A 23,133-nucleotide genomic window follows, 5' to 3' on the forward strand; every position below is an offset into this window, starting at 1 on the left:
TATTTAAGAGCAAAATCCTCTCGTTAGAGATAAGCAGTTTGGGTGAACCATTACCTGAATGTTATAAAAAATAATATTTGTAATCAGTATCACTATTTTGACTTTTAATGGCAGAATTATGGAATTTTCAAAAAAATCACAATACAATATCTTGGTCATCTTTTCTTTCAGAAACATTGTGTATAAAAATAACAAGACATCGTATTTGCGAAGAGTTACACCATCGTTTTAGTGACAGCTGCCTATGCAGTTTTTGCATGAACTAGACATGTAAAAACATATAAGCAGGGTTAACTAAAAGTAATGGCAGTTGTTTTCTCTTTACTGTCACTGTGAAGGAAGATTGAGTTTCATGTTTTTTTTTTCCCAACTGACCCTCGGGAAATAATTCGACGTGAAATGTCATTTCTTTAAAAATGTACATTACGAAATATACCACCAGCACAACCATCGTATAAAAGCAGCCCACTCTCTTCGCAATGGTGCTTCAAGTTCCTAAATATCTTATGAGTACGACGTTAATGTTCATCTGGCCGTAAGTTAGCGTGTGATGTAGCAACCCCCGTTACCTTGGGCTGAGCTCTGGTACACCGCAGCACGGCACAGTCCCAGGGAGCCTCAGATTATCTGGCTTCAGGCCACTCCGGATTCCGTCTAACATCGCTAATCTTCCGGGAATTGCTGTAGCGGCGGATAAGGCTCCATTTTCCGCAACCTGGGGTCTTGTTCCTACTGCCAACGGATTAGCTTTGTGACTCGCACTCGCCGATCTGTGCCTTAACGTGAGGCGGCGCACAGTCAGCGGCGTCAACTCGTCTTCGTCGCCCCCTTCGGCATCTTCCTCGTCCTCCAAAATTGACGGAAGGTTCTGGAACACGCCCCCCTGAACCTCCGCCTGTGCCTGTAGACACACATCTACTTTTAAAACAACAACAACAACAAGTCTGTCCCTCTTCACTCTGCCTTGTTTATAAGTGGGGGCAGAAAAATATAATAACCATGGAATGTGTGTGCGTGTGTGTATGTGGGGAGCGGTAGTGTAGTAGCGGTTAGCGCGCTGTGCTATGAACCTGGCGACCCGGGTTCGATTCCAGCTCACGGCCAACACCAGTGACGATTATCTGAACCGGTCCCGGGCCTCCCCTAGGTCGACTCAGCCTCAAATGAGTACCTGGTGCGGTGTGTAAACATTGCCACTAGGGAGACTAAGGTGGTCGGGCGTGGTGCTGGCCACCCACCCCCTCGTGTGCCGTGCCGACCTTCATAACAGCACTTACCCTACCAGTATGATAAGGCTATATGGGGGCTCTGTGTATTTGTGTTTACATTAAAGAGATAAATGTGCAGCCATGAAATGTCTTGCGCACACCATTGTTGGCTGAAGGGCTCCCACTGACAGCCAAAGAGCATTGCTCTCATACGGCAGTATGGGTGACAAAGTGCGACCCTTTACTGTGTGGGAAAAGGTCACTTGGAGGGAACTCAGAGGGAACGGTTGCACGTATGTGTATATGCTGAACTTCTTTCGCACCCCGTATGCAGCTAACCATGCTAATGGGTTTCCGGGCCGTATTGAAAGGGCAGTCGCACTGACCTCTCGGCCCTCACGCAAGTTGTAGGTGAGCTCGCCCTGGATGTCCTCGTGGAACTGGTGCGAGTACTCGGGGTAGAGGTCAAGGACGTCGTAGAGGCCCCGCAGGTGGATGCACTGCAGGTCACAGTAGGTGAGGGCCTTCACATCTGCATTGGTTTTCAGCACCTGGTCCTTGCTGCTCAGGTCTGAGCCAATCAGGTCTCCCTTGCCTGCTCCAGATGACGGCAGCACGTCATCACACGAGGTGGTGAATACCGCCGAGAGACAGGAAAATAGCCACGTTTTCAAATTGTGGATTAATCTTTTCAATGCTGGAATGTCAAACACACACTCGTGTCATGAAATTACTGTCCATCCATATGTTTGGTTAGATGCCATGGATTATAACCGTACTGTGTGGTCTGAATAATTGCTCACAATAAGCTGTGGGAAATGAAATTATGAAAGCGTTGTGATGAAATCATCAGAGAGGTTAACAGTATCGCGTAAAGAGGTAGAGAAATGCGTTTATGTGCAACACTTTAAGTAAAACAAATATGTACATTGATGGTTGGTATAAGAGGAGACCATGGTGTGCTGAATGGCAAAATTAAATTCTAAATTGAGAAGTGACTGATCAGAAAACGTCACTTTGATAATTTATTCTGTACAATTTGACATTCGTTGATCTTCCTTGCAGACGTGGCAATGGATCTCAATATACACTTACTTAGTGATAAAGGTTTTATTCACTGGACCTCACTAGAGAAAAGTGATTTTCATGTTTTTTTTTATAGCACCAGCGGTCCAGTGGGACAAGGGACACCACATTCTCGGACTCAGAAGGCTCTGGGTTTGTAACTGGCTCTTCAAGGCCCCCAATAGGATAGTCGCGGTTGGCTTTCAACGAGCGATGGGGTGGAATTTTCTAATAGTTTTTTTTTCCGAAAGTGGTGTCTCCTGGGATCAGTGAGATTTTTGGCAGGGGATTCCCGGTCTCCCCAGGGTGCACACCGTGGCAAGCGACTCCCGCCCTGGTCTGCCCTCGAGGCTGAAGGCCCTCGGGGAGGCTTTTATTTTGCTCCATTGTCTCTTTAAGAGATTTTTTATGTTTTTTTTTCTCTCTGGTTTAATATGGCGTTTTATCTGGCAAGAATATTTTAAGTTTCGGATTTGGTCGTCTGTCTTGACGATGCATGCCGCGTCGTTTTAATCCGCCACGTCAATGTGGTTGCGGTACGTGGGTGCATGTGGGTGGTTCTGGCACATGCGACACGTTAATTGTTCCTTGCTGGGTAGCTTCGTGTTATCTGGGCGTGTCATTATAATCAGATATAATTAGCGTTACTAAAATGTGGCATGCTTGCTTTTTCACTATAATTCTTTGCATATACAACTTGGCATTATGTTTAGTGTTCATTTGAGTTTAGGTATTTTTTTTTTTTGCTCTCTGGCTATACAAATAATATTTTCTTAATCCGACATTTTACACTTCTGCTGTATGATACGTTGGTGTGATATTGTTTATTTTTTTGTTCCATGCACCAGGTCTTGACATTGTTAAGCAATTATGGATCTTATAACGATTTAGCTCTTTTGCTATTCAATAGATGGTTTGTCAGTAACTTAATCCGGCTTATTGACAAAGTTATTTGGTGCTTCGACTTTTGACATTTGCCATGACCTCATATGTATGTTAATTTTGGGTTCGCCACTTGTGTAAAAGAGATTTATTGCCAAACAGCTTAATTGCTTCCAGCTTACATCGTCTATGTCACCTACATGTCCTATAGTATGCACGTTTGTGTAGATATATATTTTATTTCCTTGTTTCACCTTCGTCATGACACGTTATTCAGCAGTGTAGTTAGCTATGTGCTATCACGAACCGTATTCTTTGTTATATATAATTTTTAATTTCTGTTTCCTTACTGAATGTCAATTAATGGAAATTCGGGCAAATAAAGTGGAATCGTTTTTTTAATGCAACAAATACGGTGTGCTTCAGAGAGCCTCTAACTTCATCGTGCCGAATATTACAACGTGCCTTGCCAGATGTCAACCACAGGGTATCCTAATCGTGCTGAGTGTAATCACACGTGAAGCAGCATGGTGCGGAGACTGCCTCAGTGTACCGAGGATCAGATAACAAATTGAAAAGAGAAATGTTGACGGTGGAATCCCTTGTAACTGGCTTGAACGCGAAGAAGGAAAAAAACCCCCCGAGCTACGTTTGCTAACACTGACAGATAAACTCAATGATGTTAAATAAAATGAAGCCTCACTGAAAATAAATCTATACTACTTTCTTGGCTGACATCAAACCTCGTTCACTTTTCATCCACTCGTGTTTTTTTGGTACAATGTGTGGTTCGGAGGGGGTTTTAAAACATTATTTTTGACTTTGGCAAATGGTAATGCAGATGCGCACTAAAGTAATACAAGATGACCCACGTTGCTTTGATCAAAAGTGGCAAATGGATGTGTTTTGCTTCCACTCATCCCTTACCGGTGCCCAAAGCACAGTGCTGACGACCTGTGCCCTCAGTGGGGCTGCCACCTCCGATGTACAAAATGGGACTTATCGCGGCAAGAAGGGTATCTCACAATGCCCGAAAATGGGAGAAATGCATATAAATGCATTCACCTCGAGTGATGTATCTAATGTTACGCAACTGACAATAAACATTTTTGTTGTTGTTGTTGTTGTTTTTATGTCCTGGCAAGACTTATATGTTTGCCATGACAGTGACCTCAAAAAGAGGACTATCCTGGGAAAAGCAGGACGGACGGGTGGCAACCCCCGAGCGCTCAGCCCTGCCGAGTGCAATGCAGCGCCAGGGGCTAAGGGAGCAACGCCACATGGCCATGGCCCAAGGGGCCAGGCTCTGGTCCAGCAACCCAATGATCCCTTTAACTTGGTCCAGAGATGCTCCCTTTCTGTACGTATTTACTTCCCAGTATCTGTGATCATTGTTACGGTTACCACCGTAACGAATATTACATTGGCTTAACATTACGGTATTATCACCGATATATTTAAGTTTTTTTTTTTTCTCCAATGCGAATTTATTTCAGAGTATTAGCCACTGGGCTGTTAATTACGTGTTTCGTACAGGTGTTACATTTTCATTTCAAGAAACTCCTGGGGGGGGGGGGGTCAATTAACATTACGGGGACAACTCGGCACTGGCACAACGAGTCTGGACACGATGAAGGAGATGCATGCAACCAGCTCAGCTCAGCTCGAGGAGCTGAGAGTATCGGTGTGACTATAAAAAAACGCGCACCCAACTTTTTCCCTTTAAACCACAGAGGGGAAAAAAACACCATTGCTTCTCACAATTACGGTATTACATTCAAGAATTTTCACCAAGTTTGCTTCTCAGCCAACGTGGCACCTTGTCATTGATTGCTACGTGAAGTATAGATTTCATTTTATTTTTGTGCTTGTGATTTACGGAAAAAAGACAGCGTAGCGCTACGATATCGAGATAAGGCCTATGCTATGTCTTCTTCCTATTTAGGACAGTGCGAAATGTACCACTGATACAAATTAAACCTCGAAGGGTTTACAAAGCTGACCACGAAAATTCACCTCTACTCACAATCAATGAGTGACGTGATGCGTCGCGCAGACGTATTATTAACGTATTATTAAGTAATGAGTATGTAGCACCAACTACTGTGTATGAAATAAGCAGAAAACTGTCAAAGCTTTTTTGCTTGCCTGTTTTATTCACATTGTTTTCAAATGCGGCCGTGTCTGCAATGTAAATCATTGCACCAGGTAGGTCAACCTCTCTGCAATCTGCAGCCTTAGTCCAAAAGACGATAGAAAAGCAATTTGCTTCAGTAATTTTCAGATTTGATGGAATCACCGCGTGTTTACTGAGCGGTAAAGGTGCAGCCCCTGCAAATGCGAACGCAGCGGTTAGCCGAAGGGCCTCTGCTGGGAGGGAGCTCTGGAGAGGCCCTCTCGAGGGTATTTGGTCTTTTCTTCCATGCTGGCCGGACACATTTTGAAGTGGGATACCCACAATTTACCCCACAATTTATACTGCTGGGCGGACAGAGGATGAGAGTTCTTCACGAAAACTTTCCCCATTACCTCAAACGCCATGCCATGCCATTTGTTATTTATATATATAATTAGTAGCTTGCAAGTATTTTGTTCACAAACTGGCTGTTGAAAAGTTATGAATTATTACAGTAGATTATTAGAATGTTTTTTTTCTTTCAGTGGATAGCCTTCAGGGTTCTATTTGTAAGTAGCAGTGAGCTCTGGTGAAAAGGAAAGCACTTATTGTTGTATTCATATTTTCTGTTTCCGTAAAATAGTTAAAATGAAATAAAAATTAAAAGGTGTATTATGACATTGCAAGATCGTGAAATATTGTGATAGATTCGGTAGGCCTTTATCATGACTTCGAACTAAATAAGAATGCAATTAACTTCATACTAAATAGGAAATATCCAGGTAAAACTACTGCATGACCTATTTTGTTTTTAAAATGAGATTTATGTAGAATATATACGTGTGTGTGCACATGTGGATAGCAGTTTGCGCACCACACTACAATATCGGCGATCCGGATTCGATTCCCGCTCACGGCCAACATCAGTGACGATTATCTGAACCAGTCCTGGGCCTCACCTAGGTCGACTCAGCCTCAATTGAGTACCTGGTGCGGTGTGTAAACAACGCCACTGGGGGAGACAAAGGCGGTCGGGCGTGGTGCTGGCCACCCACCCCTTCATGTACCGTGTCGGCCTTCATAGGTACTCGGTCTGGTCAGGCTATACGGGGGATCTTTATCGTTGTATTTTATACATGTGTGTATATTTATAGTCTGTGGCGAATTATTTATGTGACCCAAGGTGGAGTTGTATTAATGATAGTCTTATTGAGAATTCAGGGAATGGGTACATCGAGGTCTATTCTCCAATGATTCATGTAACCGCTAACTGGGCTCCACCATTATTTTACCAGCTTGCCATGAGTATGCCCTGGGCCATTTAATGAATGCTCCAAAATGCACCAATGTGTTGCTTTATGAGACAGGAGAAAGCAGCAAGTATGAACTTTATTGAACACTTAAGCGACCAACATTTATATCAGCTAAAGAGCCATTCTTCATACGTTTTTGCCAGTGGTGTAACTGTCATGTGTGCCGGCAGAGCAGCTGAACTGGGACCAATAGGCTAGAGGGTCAGAATCAGAATATTTATTTAGACTGGGTCCTAGGCGCTAGGCTACGAAGACGGACGGGGTGGGAGATGGGGGAGGGGGGCATTTTATTTATTTTCCCAAGACCCATGCCAACGACCACACGCCGCTGTGTTTTGCATCATTTGAGTTATTGCTTTTGAGGAGCGTCTCACCAAGATTATGACGTAACAATTCCACCGAACAAAACCGGCAATAATGTCCACGTGTGTTGAATACATGCCGCAGGAAATGGGCTCACCCAGAATGGCAAGCACCATGTCATCCTTGAGCACCTCCATGGAGCCGGAGCAGACAAAGTAGAAAGCTTGGAGTGCATCCCCCTGGCGAATGAGGAACTCCCCCGGTGCACAGAACGAGGGTTTAATGCTGAGCGAGAGGGAGCGCAGGCAGCCGCGGCTTGCCGACTCGAAGATGGCAAGCTGCAATATCTCCTTGTTCATGTGCATGGCGATGTCTGCACGCAGCTCGTCTGGGAAGTCCTTGAGCAGCTGGAGGAGGAGGAGGAAGGCGTGACACTGTGACACACGTCTGGGGTGTTATGATTCCCCCTCCCCCCCCATTGCAATTGATGCCGACGCTCTCGTGTATGTGCGCGTCGGATCGTACGTGCGACAGCCGACTGTTTAAAATACGTGAAAAATAATCGCGATTGTGAACCTCTAGGCAAAAGGAGAAAAAAAAAACGAGAGAGAACATGCGAGAGACCAACCACACAAATGAGACGGGCGAACAAGAACATTTGAACCTCCTTATTGTGATATTTCGCTGAATCATTGGGTAAGAGGTGAATCGTTATTTGCCAAGTTCTTACACTAATCTACTGATGAGCAAAAGGGACGACCTTTATTTATATATAAAAAGGAGAACATCACACGATTAATTCCTTTGGCAAAATAATGCATAGTCCAGAGGGATCACGATAAACAGTACGTTTTGAATAAACTTTGTGGAGACCTTTGGTGCTAAATAAAACCATAACATATTCTTGGCATTATAAGAATACCATTTCAATGTTTGTCATGGGAATGTTTGTGTTGAAAACTGCATTTAAAAAAATCGGTCTATAGTTAGGATGGTGAAGTTAAATATGACAATATTTACAAGTGAGAATATGTTTAAAACAGAGTTGTGTCTGGGAGAAACGGGCTATATAAGGATATAAATGGTCTACAAAAATGCAAAAACTAAAACCTGCCACTTGCCCGGAATCTGCCTCTGCGTATGCTGTTTAATGATACACTTAAGTGATCGCCATTCCGTTAAATATTACATCTCATTTGTACTGATTTGCAACATGTATTCCAACACACCAAAAAAAAAGTGAGTTCATTAGTGCCCAGCATTTTGAAACATGTATCATGTCTTACAGTGCGCTGATTGGCCGCTCCTGAAGAACAGAGTAGGCCAATGATGTTAGGGACCAATGTCAATGAAACGCCACTTTGCTCACGTGATTTCCTATCATAGGGGGCTGACTTGGCAGGATGTGCTTCATGTTCTATTGATCCTGCGGCCAATTCATCAACCTGTTCAGGTTACCTTAACTAGGGCACACCAATGCGGGGATGTAACTAATTATCACTTTCCCTAGACGTATAATGATTTACCCCCTCGAGTGACTTAGTGAAAATTTAATAATTTTTGGGGGTTGTGATCCGATTCAAGAGCCGCTCATTTTTTGCTTTAACACTATATTATCCATGATAGAGGTTGTTGGGTTAGATCGCGTAAATATAAACGTGTCCATATTATTTGGGTCTTTCGGTGAAGTCACATAGATAGGTTCAAAGAAATAAGAAAAATAACAAAAAACTACGACGTTTCGATAGCAGCACATCAGGTGATGACGAAAGACCCAAAGAATATGAATTCCTGCAGTCACGAAAGCTTTAAGTCAAGATAAAAACGTGTCGTTAAACCTGCCACCACTCTGCACAGGCAATTAGTAAGGTTTGTCACGTAAACAAAACGTGCTAATTCGTTACTCGTTCAGCACCCACGAATTGTAAACGTTGTGGGTTTACTCTCCAGCACTCACCTCTATCGATTGTTTTTTTGTCTCAGATTTACCATCGCATTTGTATTTTAAATTGTTCTGTCTTATTTGTATAGTTTTATATATTCCATTAACACAAATGTAACATCATTGCGTACAATTTTGCATAAAGTATTGCGTACAATTTTCATAAATTATACACATGCATAATAATACTAGGTTTGATGCATGTCTCGTTGCAAAAAAAAAATAGAATAGATTTTCATAAATTAATCGATGCATTGCTATTATAACACTCACTCCCGACAGCTACTGAAACTTACTGGACATAGGGATCTTGTCGTTTTTAAAAAAAAAATATCACAGTTGCTGTGAACAGGCCAAAAATCGTCAAGCGGTCAACAACAAACAGTTCCACAGAAGGCATTTTCGATAAAAGTCAGCAAAGTTTTCCTGACCAGAGCAAAGTCACACGAATTCAGGAAATGAAACAGCAGGACGGAACTCCAAAAGTGGAGCCTGGAGTGTGGTTGTTGTCGGTCTCCCCCCCCCCCCCCCGCTGGAGTGTCCGCGAGGCTGTGTGAAGTGCACGGACCTCGTGCGTGTCGATGCCGTTGTTGACGGACCAGGTGGTCTGGAAGTACTCGAGCATGCGCTGCTTGAGCTGCTTGGGCAGGCGGTGCACGCGGATGAAGTCCTTGAGGTCCTTGGTGCGGGTGTGGTACTGCGAGCGGCGCGAGTACATGCGCTGGATGATCGCCGTCACGTTCCCGAACACCACCGCGTGCATCAGCGCTGCCCCGGGGTTCGCAAACGGAGAGCGTGGTTGAGAATAATGGCAAGTGACCCACGCGCTCGCTCCGTGCGGTGTTCATCTCAAGGGGCGGCGACGTGACCCAGCGGCCGCGCGTTGGCCGCTTGTTGTTGCAGAGGATCGCGGTTCGAAAACAGCGGCCACCCTGATTAATACTGCGGGTGTATTAACCGCTGAATAGGCGTTGGCTGCTCATACATGTGTACGTTAAAGATCACGGCCATGCCTGCCGACATCAGGGTGTGAATTAGACAAAAAATGTAATAACCTGCAAAATTACTTCATTGATTAAAACCACGTGGCAACGTCTCCCCTACTGGTAGGCTATACTCGTCTGTGAAACAGAGCGCCTGCATCATAGCGTTGTTAATGATTTAATTTGAGATCCTTTGGTTCTGAATGAATGCTGGAAATGTCATGTTTTTGCAATGAGGACCAGTCTCCCCCATAACACAATCTTTATGGAATTTCCCACAAAATGGTACTTATTTTAACAACCTCAAAGGGGATTACAATGAAGTCTATTGATCCCTTACTCGAACTTGAACTCAAATCCTTTAACCATGAGCTAGGATATCTGAGGATGTGCCACTGATTCTTATAATTGAATGCTATTTGCTGAATACATCATCATGAATGTGTAAAAATGTTACAAGTTATGACACATTGCATAAAGACAGTCGGCTCTCTGAGCCATGAGAACGAATGTGTCGATGTGTTTATGACCTATATCCCACAAATTGTGATTGATACTATAACAAAAATGTACATGCCAAAGTGACCTTATGAAATTAATCAAAAGCCCAGGGGTGTTATGTGTGGGTTTATCATTGTAATTGCAATTGTAATTGACAATTATTTTCAATGTCGCTTAATTGCTGAAGAACATTAACCACCCACATTACACTCAGAGTACAGTGATTTTTTTGGGACTTGTATTTAAATTTTAAGCGAAGAGAAACTTTCCAATCTGTTAAAACCCAAACTGTGCAGCGTTAACTAGTTTTCTGCATCGACACACAAAGTATAAAATAAAGCTGAACAATTGAAACAAATTCATTTTTGCTAAATGCTGCCTTTGTGGAGAGATGATACATATTTAATGCATTTTAAAGTAGTTTACGGCTAATGAGAAAGCTTCCAGTTTATTTATTTATTTATTAGTTTTCACAATATTTATTTGGTATAGCCCTGTGAGCCATTCGCCTCTTGAATCGGGTGCAACCACAAAAAAAAACAAAAAAACTAAAACACGAACAATAAAACATCTTAAAGTGACTATGTGACTGTGACTGTTCAAACAGAAAATCCATTAAAAAAACAGCAAAATATTCCTGAAAAAGCACCGTACACCAACGCTGTGTGCAAAAATCCCAGTGGGATGCAAGTCAAACAACAACAACCACAAGAAAACTTAGATTAAGGCCATCAGTCTAACTCCGTACTACAACAAAACAAACATGGCCAAACCATAAAACTTTTCGAAATCACCAAAAAAAATAAAGCCATAATTGCAACGTAACAGTGATCATAGGAACTGTGACCGAATTTTTACAATAAACTATATAAATAATATGTAACACCAAACCCTAGAGCCATAGCTGGCTGCATGAGTTACTCCACAACAACAGAAGCATCAGTCGGAGTATCAATTTTTTCAATGCACCTTTAAGATCAACACGCTAAATCAAAATACAGATAATACTTTGCAGCGTCATCCGGAGTGAAACATTTTATTTTATTTTACGCCAATGAATAGCAGTGGCAGCTAGGGGTGTACAACTCCTCTAGAGCAGTTTTGAGAGAATATCTCATTGGTAGCGATTCAAGTTGCAGTTTATTGGCAATAGCGTTCCAGACCATGGGGGCATCAATAGCAAAGGACGTTCCTCCAGTTTTTGTACGGCAATAGGGAATGTGAAGCTGGTTATTGAGCGAAGACCTGAGGTCAAATTTGTTCTTTGAAACAGAGAGGAGATCCAGCAGGTAGTCTGCAGACTGCATGTAGTAGAGAGGCAGAGATAAGGCGAGAGGATGGATGGTTGCTGACTTCCCATCGTGCGATTGGTGCTAAGATAGTAGATTAGAAACAACCACTCTACACGGAGGGTCCTCATCAGTCCTGGCATGGCTCCCACGAGTAAAGGGGGTGAATCCGCAACTCCATGTTGTAAATGTCTTCACAAGACATCGTCCGTTATGGTCACCGACTGTGACGCATATTCTGTTTGCATGAACAGTAGAAAACATATTTTTTAAAATATATTAAATTAACAGTGGAACGCAGCACAGGCGCAATTAAACCAGACTAAACCCAACACATAAGCGCCTGTTGCCACCAAAAAATACCCCTCCTTTCTGTGTTAGGAGCCTGCTTGCCTCTTCTATCACTAGATCGAATCAGGTGTGAAATAAAATCACAATCGCTGCTTTGAAGCGGGCCTTCTGTGTTGGAACGTATGGGTTGCAGGACAGATTGATGGATCCCATGGCCTCACAGCCTTACCTCCGATGAGCATAGCGCAAACGGAGAATATCTTCTCGGCGTCGGTGTTGGCCGACACGTTGCCAAAGCCCACGCTGGTGAGGCTGCTGAGAGCGAAGTAGAGCGAGGCGATGTAGGCGCTGCGTGTGGACGGACCCCCGCCCGTGTTGTTGGTGTGGAACGGTGTCTCCAGCTTCTTGCCCAGTTCGTGCAGCCAGCCTGCAACAAACGGGTCCACGTGGAAAGCCTTTGGAAATGGGTTTAATTGAAAAATAATTGATACTAACCACTGAGACGTCTCACGTTGGATTTGCCCATATTAACGGGAACAAAACATTAACGCATTGGTCCACGGTACCGCCTGCTAAAGAGGACGCAACATATATTTAAGTCACATTTTAAGAAAATGGCCCGCCTTCAGCGCAGAGAGGGCAGAGAGATTGAGGGATTCGTCGCTGAAAACTGCACGATGAGCACTCTCAACTCTCTGGTCGCTTTCTCTATGCCATCAAGAAGCGTCATTGCCCACAATGCTGCCTGTTAGATGTGTTTCACACTTCATGGTAGTGTTATTGACGAATGTGGTTTTGTTGTTGATTATTTTCACGCGTGCACCGCTGCCAACACTGTATCGCACATTCGTGTCATATTTACAATGTTATGTTTGATTCGGTATATGCTATTAAATACCTGTTTAAGCCAGCTGTAGGATATATATTTTATTTTTTCATTAATTAAATAAAAAAATTGGCCTTGTGTCATTCTAACCTCTGAGTTTTTTGTGTGTTATTTTTTAATAGTCGCTGTACAAATTTAATACGGTTTTTTTCTTTTATATATATAAAAAATCACACATGTACGGGAAAAATAGCACTCCAATTTTAGGTAATCTTAAGCTTGGCGATAACCCACTGGTTTTCCTTTTGGCACACAAAAGCCACCGTGTATTCCTGATACGTGTTTGTGTAATAACGCGATGGAATACACACTGACACCAATAAAGCCGCCCCTCCCCCCACTGTCCAAATAAGCCTAAACCTCCAAAAAACACAATTCGTTTCTCTCAACACATTAATGCGTCTGCAGCTGAAACACAAACATAAGAAGAAACAAATGGCATCCACTCTAATGCTTTTCAAATGTGTTGGATAATCTGCGCGCTAGTTTTTTATTACTAGTTTATATGCTGTTTGCAATCCAATTGAACATAGAGGAATTTGATTTGAAGGAAGCGGAAGAGATTATGGAAGTCTCATCTGCATGCCTTCTTTATCCGGCTTCAAATACAATGGACACAGCACTGTATACGGTGTGTGTGTGTGAAGAGCGGTAGTGTAGCGGTTAGCGCCACGCTGCGCTATGAACCCGGCGGCCCGAGTTCAATTCCCGCTCACGGCCCACACCAGTGACGATTATCTGAACCGGTTCCTGGGTCTCCCCTAGGTCGACTCAGCCTCAAATGAGTACCGGGTGTGGTGTGTAAACATCGCCACTGGGGAGACAAAGGCGGCCGGGCGTGTTGTTGGCCACCCACCCCCTCGTATGCCGTGCCGGCCTTCATAGGCGCTCACTAACAGCACTTGCCACAACAGTGTGTTCCGGCTATATGGGGGCTATTTGTCTTTATATGATGTAAACACGTGGTGCACGTGTGTAAATGCAGCCCATGCAGAAACAAACAAATCGAGGAAACTATCAGAATGCACGAGTCATGAAGTACACTAAGTCTATAATACAAGTCAAGTGTTAAATTCAAGGTCTGGGTAAACTCAGTCTATTTTCCCTTTGAAGATTTAAAAAGTTGAATGAATACTTACGTGAAGCATCAACAAATAACACAGCCCCCCCCCCTCCCCCCTATCAATAGAAATGTGAAATTATCACCGCTGGCTAAAGTGGTGGCAACTGAGATGATTGTGTCTACTGCGGAGCGTCTTCGGGTTGTTACCGCATGCTGTTGTTCAGCATGTATGGACGAGAGGATGGTTTTGAATTGAGCAACCATTGGAAAGATGTCATCAACCAAGTCAAACTTTAGTTGCCTTATAATTGTACAGCCATTTCCATTTCTACCAGTGGGTTGTACTCGCTTACATGCAGCACGCCATCTCTTCCCCCGAACCCCCTGCAGCATAACAAAAGGCGGCTTAACTTAGCCCCCCCCACCCACATCCCTTCCTGGCTCCCCCCCCCCCCCTTAACCTGTATATCATCTCGGGTGTCTCAGAGCTGTTCACTTGATACAGCTATTTTGCTGTGACTGTTCCACCTGAAGACGGAAGCTTGTGTTGCCTCCAAAACGTCGTGATTTAATTTAGTTGTTTTCATTTATTTTATTTTACCTACGTGACTTTACCGAAAAAACCAAAGCGTATGTATCGACGTTTCACTCCAACTGCGGGGGACTTCTTCAGGAATTTAATTCTCCCGTTACGTGGAAGAAGATCTAGAAATGATGTTGGCATTTACTTTGAACGAATTCGTTTCCTAGATTTGCTATGAATAAATTAATAGATTAAGTTTAAAAACAAGAATTCACATTGTTAGATCAATTTATGTATTATTATTATTACACTTCTTTACCCAGGAAAGCCTCATAGAGTCTCGTAACTCTCTTTCAAGTCCTGCCAAAGTTTATTTTGTTCGCAGTCGGGGCGAGGTTGCTATGCGTAATCCCAAGCGAGTATTCTTCAGGTCATTTCTATTTTCAGACTTAGGATGCTTTTGTTTTAGCTATGGGAGGAAGCCAGAGAACCGTTGAGGCAACCAATTCAGAACTGGGGAACAACTTTCAAACTCCCCACAGCAAGACGCCCGGGTCGGGAATTGAACTCAAGCGATGCTTGCTGTGAGGCAAAATCGTTACCCACTCTGTAATCCTGCCGCTCCGTGGAGCAAAATGGAGAGAAACTTTGGACATCACGTCCAATAACAAGAGGTAAAACCCGAATGTACGCTGGAAAGCTTATTGCTCAAGGACACAGAGATTCGACTTGCCTGAGAGTGCACCGTGCCGTGACACTGCCCGCTTGCACTGGCATTGTCTATCACATTCCAAGCAGGCAGTTAGCGTGACGGTGGTGTACTACTCACACAATGCAAATTATACGGTGTCATTACGCTCGAGTGACGCTTACTTTTGCAATGCGATGAAATACGTACGTACAATGAATAAGCATCGCAGATTATACAACGTTATGCAATAATATCTAAAGGGTTAATAACACCATGAACGGATGTACAGTAATTAGTCCAAATTTTTTCACCAAACTATCTTCAAATTGTGAGATTGTATGATCAGACAATGCTCTAATTAGTAGGTGTTATATTTTAAAATGCACATGCTCCTCTAAAAGGTGCACTTGTGAGCCCCGTTAGGCACACCGTGTTCAGGTCAAAAGAGTTTCAGGATTGGAAAAAAAAACTGGGAATGTGGACAAACGAAATCCAAAAAATAATTGATAAAAATCGACACGTGCAGTCTCGCACTGCCAACATTGTTAATTCTGTACGTGCAGCTTCGCATACGGGAGCTTAGGCAATGCACTACCAAACCCTGAGTTCGATTCCTGGCCACAGCTCACATTGAGTGTGATTTCAGAATCGATCCTGAGCCTGCCTTTGGCACACTCAGGATCAAATGAGGACCTGGAGTCACTCAAGGCCCTCGTTTGGAGTGGTGGTTAAACATCGGCACTGCGGAGACATGGATGGCTGGCCACTGTGCTGGCCACATGATCCACCCGTGCGCCGTGCCGACCTCAAAAGGTGCTCCCTAACAGCAATTGCCCCAGCAGTCTTTGAATGGCTAAATATCGTGTATCTTTTTTGTGCTTTTTAAAACACCGTTTTTCAAACTGGCTTCTGGGGTTTATACCTATTCCTGAAGTCGGACAACACGCAGATTGTGTGCAGGTACACACGTGAGCTCATCTCCACGTTTAGCCTGAAAATGTGTATCAGCTGATTTGAAGGCGATTAAACACTGACTGTTAGTGACATGTTGTGCTTTAAGAAGTCACTGGTTATTGAACACATAGGCTTTCGTTGCCAATATTATGAATCATAATATATTTTTGGGTCAGATCGCATAAATAAAATGTCTGTCGTAAACCCTCATCCACCCGGTCGACGCAGGTGACACGCATTTTTTTGGTTTAAAATGGAATCATACATGTTTGGAAAAAAACAAAAACAAATAGATTTCTCAAAACCTTTGCCGGTTTAATATCGGCGCTTTAGAGGTCTGGAGCCCTTAATGCATTTATCTGTAAAACGGCATTGCTTTACGTTCCCCTCACCGATGTCCCAGCTGTGACGGTCATTGATTTCGATCTCCGCTCTGCCGATCTTGTACCAGATGCACGCCATCCAGTGAGCGAGCAGACCGAACATGAACATGAGCAGGGTGAGCACCACGGTGCTGTACTGCGAGTAGCGGTCGAGGTTCTGCAGCAGTCGCAGCAGCCTAAGCAGCCGCACCGTCTTCAGCAGGTGCACCAACGTTGTCTGGACACGCACGGGGAGCTCAGGTGGGATGAGGCATTCTTTTTTGCGGAAACAGAACACAATTTCGCGCACACGCTGGGGCTGCGAGGTCACAATGAGGGGTTTTTTTTTTTAAAGAAAACAAATCCAAGGTGAAGGAATGAAAACCGTTATTTATAACCAAAGGGGCGGCCCACCGGGACAACGCACACTTTCGAAAGTTGACTTCATAAAACCTTCACTCACCAGCAGTGGTGAAGTACGGTCAAACAACCCCAGCAGTGGATTGACAAAGAGACGCACATTAACGTACCCGAGCGTGGGAAAAGATATTTGCATAGATCCCAGTGATATGAGATCCAAATAACAAAGACAAAGATCTGCCGTATAGCCTGTAACAGACTGTTGTGGCAAGTGCTTTTAGTGAGTGCCTATGAAGGTTGGCACAGCACACGAGGGGGTGGGTGGCCAACACCATTCTCGGCCGCCTTTGTTTACACATCGCACCAGGTCCACATTTGAGGCTGAGTCGACCTAGGGCAGGCCCAGGACCGGGTCAGATCATCGTCACCGGCGTTGGCCGTGAGCGGGAATAGAACCCGGGTCACTATGTTCATAGCGCAGCGCGCTAACCGCTACACTACCACTCCCCCCAAATACAACCTTGATCTCAAACACAGGTGGTTGAGGTAGGGACCATTGGGACTTAACACCTTAGAAGACCCTGTAAATACATGGTCCACATTCCTCATTGTGTCTGGTAATTCCCAACACAACCTCCCAAAGCATCTGGTCTGACACCGCCAATATTAGCGGCCACTTTCAGGACACGCCACAAAGTCTGATGCGCGGGCAGCTTAACCGCTTTGTTACTTTGCATACTTGGTTGCTTACGTGTCATTTTAATGTAGCATGTTTAACTAGTGGCTCGAAACGCTTTACAATTTTGCACGGACATTTTGTTTTGATACATGCCTATAATAAATAAATGTCATTATTATACAGTATTTTGAGCAATACATATACATGTACATCACTACATTTTAAAATAACTTCCACTGGGAATATTGCTTCCGTCTGAGGATCAGGCAAGCAAATGCCTACACAGATATTGTTTGCTTATGGAAAATACACTGATGTTAATTAAATGATTGAATTCTCTGCACATGAAATTTTAATGTATATGTAAATTCTAGGATTATAAAGCTGTTCACAGCATCAACAGGCAACTGGAAATATTAACTTAATTCAAACCACAAATATTTTGTTTGTGTTATGGTCGAAACGTCGTGAGAATTTTTATTGTTTTATATATATTTTATTATTTTATTGTTTCCCTTCAACGTGACTTTACCGAAATAGCTAAGAATATGAATTACTGCAGTCACGAAAGCTTTAAATGAAAACGAGCATTTAAATTCGCATAGTCATGATATATTCACTGCGGGATAAAAGCCTTCCTAAGATGTCACCAACTCTCAGAGTCACATGACACAACAACTCAAAAAGATAGCTCCTGCAAGTGAGCACCTCCGATTAGCACGGTTGGCTATGTACGGTGCGAAAGAAGTTCAACGTACATACACATCTCATTGCTTCACCTCCATGGAGGTCATCCTCTTGGATGTGTTCCCTGAGCACAACAGTGTACACTCCGTCACACTTTTTCTTGCGTGCACTTTTCAGCTTTTGTTCAAATGTTCTTTGTCAGTTGCCATATTTCTGATGATTTGTCATAGCACGCACTATTTACTGATTAAAAGCTTTCTTCATGTGGCACACGAATATGTTGCTTTTCATGAATAAGTTTATATTTTCAAAACAATTCCAACCTGCTCTTGTTCACCTGTTCGTTTCATTGTTTTTTTTTTTATCCTGGTCTGCCTTCAATAACTGCCCTTGGCAAACTTGAAAAGCAATTTTCTGTTGCTCATTTATATCAAGGCACACTTTGATACTTACTTTGTTTATTAAATTCCTCCTACTGTAGTTCGTTCCCACTGGCTGTTGTAATAACAATTTAATTAGAAAATCTGAAATAGGTCAAAAAACATTTTCACGTTCATGCCACGATTTTCCCAATCCAATTCTTACGAATAATATTTTAATATCGCTGCCAGCAGATTTCAGGAATGCATGTCTCCTCATCTGACTACCTTCCTTTCATATATTTATTGACAATTTCTTCATAATCTTAGTGTGAAACGTCCAAGCTTGGAACTGGTTCTTATTATGGTTAAAACAAAAATTTTATACATATATTTAGGTCTTGGTTTGTAATAGCTTGGTGGACTGCATCTGGTTCTTCTAAGTTAAATACATTTTCACAGTCTACAAATGTTGCGCACAAAGTTTCTGATGTGTTTTAGGCCTTCGATTAGAGGCCAATGGTTCTCTAAATCATCGTGTCAGTTTCAATAGATTAATGATACGGGCATTGTTCTATGACTGAGGAGTTTATTTCCGTGAAAACATTACATAAGTCTTCTAATTTTATTCGAATGACTGGTCCTGTTCCTCTGATGTCCATGGTTATACCATTTATTTGGTCCAGGAGCTTTTGCGCGTTTTTCTTCGTACCGTGAAAGACAGTGTCTGTACGACATCTGGCACTTCCCCTTCATCTGAAACATGGCTCACATCCTGAAATATATGCAATGTTAGCCTTAAAAACCTGCATAAATCCCTCCACTCTGTCAAGTGTTATGATTCCATATCCCCCCCCCCCCCCAGTGGATAATACTATTTGTGAATTGTCAATCATCAACCTCCTTTTAGCAGCTTTCATACTCCCATTGCTTGCGCGAACATCTTCAATGATATGTTTTCTTCTCTAATTTAACTTCTCATTATTTTTCTAACTGTTTAAAGAGTTCCGTGCATGCGATATTTCGTTTCGCATTCTCCATCTCCTGTTTAATTTCGCCTTTTCCTCAACCTGTCTTTTGTGGTTTTACATAATTGGTTGTCTGCTTTTTAACCTTTCGCATCCCTCTTTTAATGAGCTGTCTTTATTATTATTATTAGTATTCGAGTACCTTTCGTATATTTATTATTGCAAAAGTAAAAGGTGTGGAGATGGGATGATTGGAAATCTTGACATTGGAGTGAGGTATCAGAATGCTGATATTTTATTGGAGTTTGAAGGAAGCAGGGGCATGCAATGAATTAAAAACGCTTTCAAAAAGAAGTATCCTTTTAAATTCACTTGGCAGAGCTGAAATAGTGAAATTAGAAATGAGATTGACTTCAATATAATGGACAATGCCCAGATTGCTAAAGATATCTCTGTTCTCAATAAAAAACAACACATGTGGTGATCGATGCCTGGTGCAAAGTAGCCAAAAAGAGGGGGATAATAATTAGAGACTAAAAACAAGATAGTAAACTTAAAACAATCTCAGATTTTAGACTAACTATAAACAACATATTAAAATGCCTAGAGCAGAAAACTGATGAAATAGTTGTGATCACGTAAAATTGTATTAATCATAGTCTACACTTATTTATTATTGATGGGTCAACATTTCATCTTGAAATTATTTGTTTTGCGAAATGTCCTAGCAAAGGAAGCATTAATCGTTCAACAAGGGTTAGAAACAGAGTGTCATGCTTTATGGGCTAACACATAAATTGGTACTCTTAAAATAGAGAAAACACCGCAACACATTTTGCAGACATAGCTCTGGATATTTGATGTTTGACCAAATATCAAAACTTAACGTGTGTCATAGAAAATGACGTACAATATGTAAATCCAATCTTCCGTTTTGTATGGTTCATCAGTCCGAATCTACAAGCATGGCAGAAATGTTAATTTCCCCTCGCTGCTAGAAAAACAAACCTCATTTTAAATTTTCCTTGTTACTCAGTCTGCTATATTAATCGCTTGCGTAAACACGACACATTTAATGTTGTTTCATGACATCTTCATCTGATGAGGAAGATATTTCATCATTAGACCTCCTTTGCCAGTACCAAAAAATAATAATAGGGTTTTTCCCCTTTTTTTCAGGCAACAAAACTGAAACCTTTTTCCAAGGATTCATGTCTGCATTAACCACAATACCTGCAGTCAAAATGCAAACAAAAAAACATACTATGATAATATATTGGCATTGTACTTGAAACTGATTGGTCCACACCAATGAACGGCTTTCTTTTGTGCCTCGACCCAATTGGTGCTCGACCAGACGACCCAATTGGTGCTCGACCAGACGACACAACATTTACAATCTGAGTACGTCGTCTGGTCGAGCACCAATTGGGTCGAGGCTCAAAAGAAAGCCGTTCCTTGGTGTGGACCAATCAGTTTCAAGGACAATGCATATATTATGTTTTTTGTTTGCATTTTGGCTGCAGGTATTGTGGTCAATGCAGACATGAATCCTCGTAAAAAGGTTTCAGTTTTGTTGCTAGAGAAAAAGGGGAAAAGGATGTCTCATGATGAAGGAAGATATTGTTTATATTGTGGTAGTTAATCTATGTCGGGATATGATGTTGTAATATAATTTGAACTTACATTGTGCTGCAAAGCAATGCATACGTTATCCAAAATGTTTTTTTTGGGTTAGATTGTGTAAATATAAATATGTCGTTAATCCCGCCACCACCTGACACAGCCAATTAATAAGGCTTGTCATGAGAAAAAAATATGGCAATTAGTTAATAGTTCAGCACACCAGTGTGTTTGGAGAGTATTTCACATTTTCCACATTGTTAAATTGATATAATTCATTATCATATCTTTTTTACCCAAGAAAGCCTCACAGAATCTGACGACTCCTTTTTAAGAGGGCACTGTCAAGTCTTCAGTGGGCGAGTGATGATTGCAATGCGTAATCCCAATTGAGTGATTTGATACAAATGCACAATTGAGTTGTTCCATTCCTCTCGCCAAATTGTTTCACACCATCTCCATCGCTACGAGCAGATGCTCAGAGTCTCCTGCTGGGTGCTCTGGAATGATGAATCACAGTGACGGGGCATAATGAGTCCTCAATTATTGCAATAACTCTTCTGATCCACTGAAATTGGTTGCTTATCGAAAATTAGTTGACCTCCAGAGTGAACCCTTCTAAATTAGTTACTACCAAACATAGCAGCACTGGATTCAAAATTCCCCATGTTGTTGTTGTTGTGACTAGCACACTGCCAATCACTCTCTTTTGTTCATGCTAAGCATTGAATCGTTTCAGAGCGCAGCCTTTTTTAATGTGAAAAGAAAATGCACTTGCAACTAAACGAGATTATATTACGACAGGGCTGATGAGTAAATCACCCTTTATTATGCTCAATCTCATCAGATCTAAGCAAGTTTGGGCCTGGATAGTCCTTGGATGGGTTTTTTTAGTTAGATCGCGTAAATATATAAATGTGTCATTAAAACCCGCCACCACCCGACACAGCCAACTAGTAAGGGTTGTCACGTAAACAGAACGTGGCCAATTCGTCACTAGCACAGCACTAACCGGTGTGTTGGAGAGCCAAGCCACAACATTTTCAATCTGAGTACGACGTTTCGCCAGTAATTACAACTAGCTTCATCAGGCGACAACCAGATTTGTGGAGAAGACTTACTGTTTCGTTCCTTATATAGAGGAGGCATAGATGTGGTGACCACGCTTCTGTGCTCTTGCACAAAGTGGAGGGGTGGGATGGATTATATTGGATGATATTGGTCGCGAAAGCCTACGTGTTAAACTGAGCTTGGATGGATGTTCACCATGTGTGAAGCAGTTAGGTTGCTCTAGGTTGCTTCTGGGCAGTGCAGCAACATCCGTTGTTGTATTGTTCTTTGCCCTCCCAAAGTCTTTGCTCCCCACCTTCACCAACCTCCGTGACCCAAACAGTGTTGGGAGGCCACCATCCAGCAGTAGATTGGCAAAAGGTCAACGTGTGTACATATTCGCATATTTATTTCATGATTGTGAGAGTTGCAACTATGGGCTGCTGTATTTGCGTGCAATTTTGTGAACGCCGCATTAGTTTCTGGTATTTTGATGCATCCGTGCTGTTCAGGATGATTCAAATAATAAAATAAGACGTTCCCCCTCAGTGCATGTGGATACTATGGATGAGATAAGCTTTACAAATGTAAATTCGTATTATTATTGTTTGTGAGTGCTGATCAAATTTAAGGAGCTGCCAAGGATGTTTAAAATGTTTCCCATGTTTGTCCTCCAATTGCACAAAACGTTAACGCCGCTTAAAAAAAAAAACATTGAAACACAGTGGTCATGTCAAATTCTTTAAGCATGAACTCAATAAACTATTTCACCTTCCTTAGTGATTACATTGTTTTTATTATCACATTGCAATTTTTCCACCATTCTCCGTATTACTGCATTGAAGTGTATGACTACATCTGTCGAAGCAGATTTGTACCAAAATTGTAATCATCACGTCGTGTATGAATTCAAACTAAACAAATTATATGTGAATAAAAAATGAAGTAACATTTATAAAAAAAGAATTGTAATTAAAAACATTTGTTGCAAGATCACCTGTTCTTTCACCCCAAGTAATATTTCTTGGTGTTAAA

At 42.2% G+C, this 23,133-nt stretch overlaps 1 protein-coding gene across 2 annotated transcripts in view; it reads right to left on the reverse strand.

Annotated features, from left to right (window-relative positions):
* The window catches only part of LOC116938420 (voltage-gated delayed rectifier potassium channel KCNH8), an 80,346-nt gene that overhangs the window by 11,298 nt on the left and 45,915 nt on the right, over positions 1–23,133 (reverse strand). For both annotated transcript variants that reach the window (XM_076060011.1, XM_032945536.2), the window contains exons 7-12: positions 16,403–16,610; positions 12,123–12,320; positions 9,398–9,597; positions 7,045–7,294; positions 1,595–1,803; positions 570–901 (exon numbers count right to left, since the gene is read on the reverse strand). In XM_076060011.1, coding sequence (XP_075916126.1) covers positions 570–901; positions 1,595–1,803; positions 7,045–7,294; positions 9,398–9,597; positions 12,123–12,320; positions 16,403–16,610 — 1,397 coding nt within the window. The remainder of the gene's footprint in view (positions 1–569; positions 902–1,594; positions 1,804–7,044; positions 7,295–9,397; positions 9,598–12,122; positions 12,321–16,402; positions 16,611–23,133) is intronic.

This window comes from Petromyzon marinus, chromosome 4, assembly GCF_048934315.1.
Source record: "Petromyzon marinus isolate PM22_M1 ecotype Great Lakes invasive population chromosome 4, UKy_Petmar_22M1.pri1.0, whole genome shotgun sequence".
NCBI classification, from domain to species: domain Eukaryota; kingdom Metazoa; phylum Chordata; class Hyperoartia; order Petromyzontiformes; family Petromyzontidae; genus Petromyzon; species Petromyzon marinus.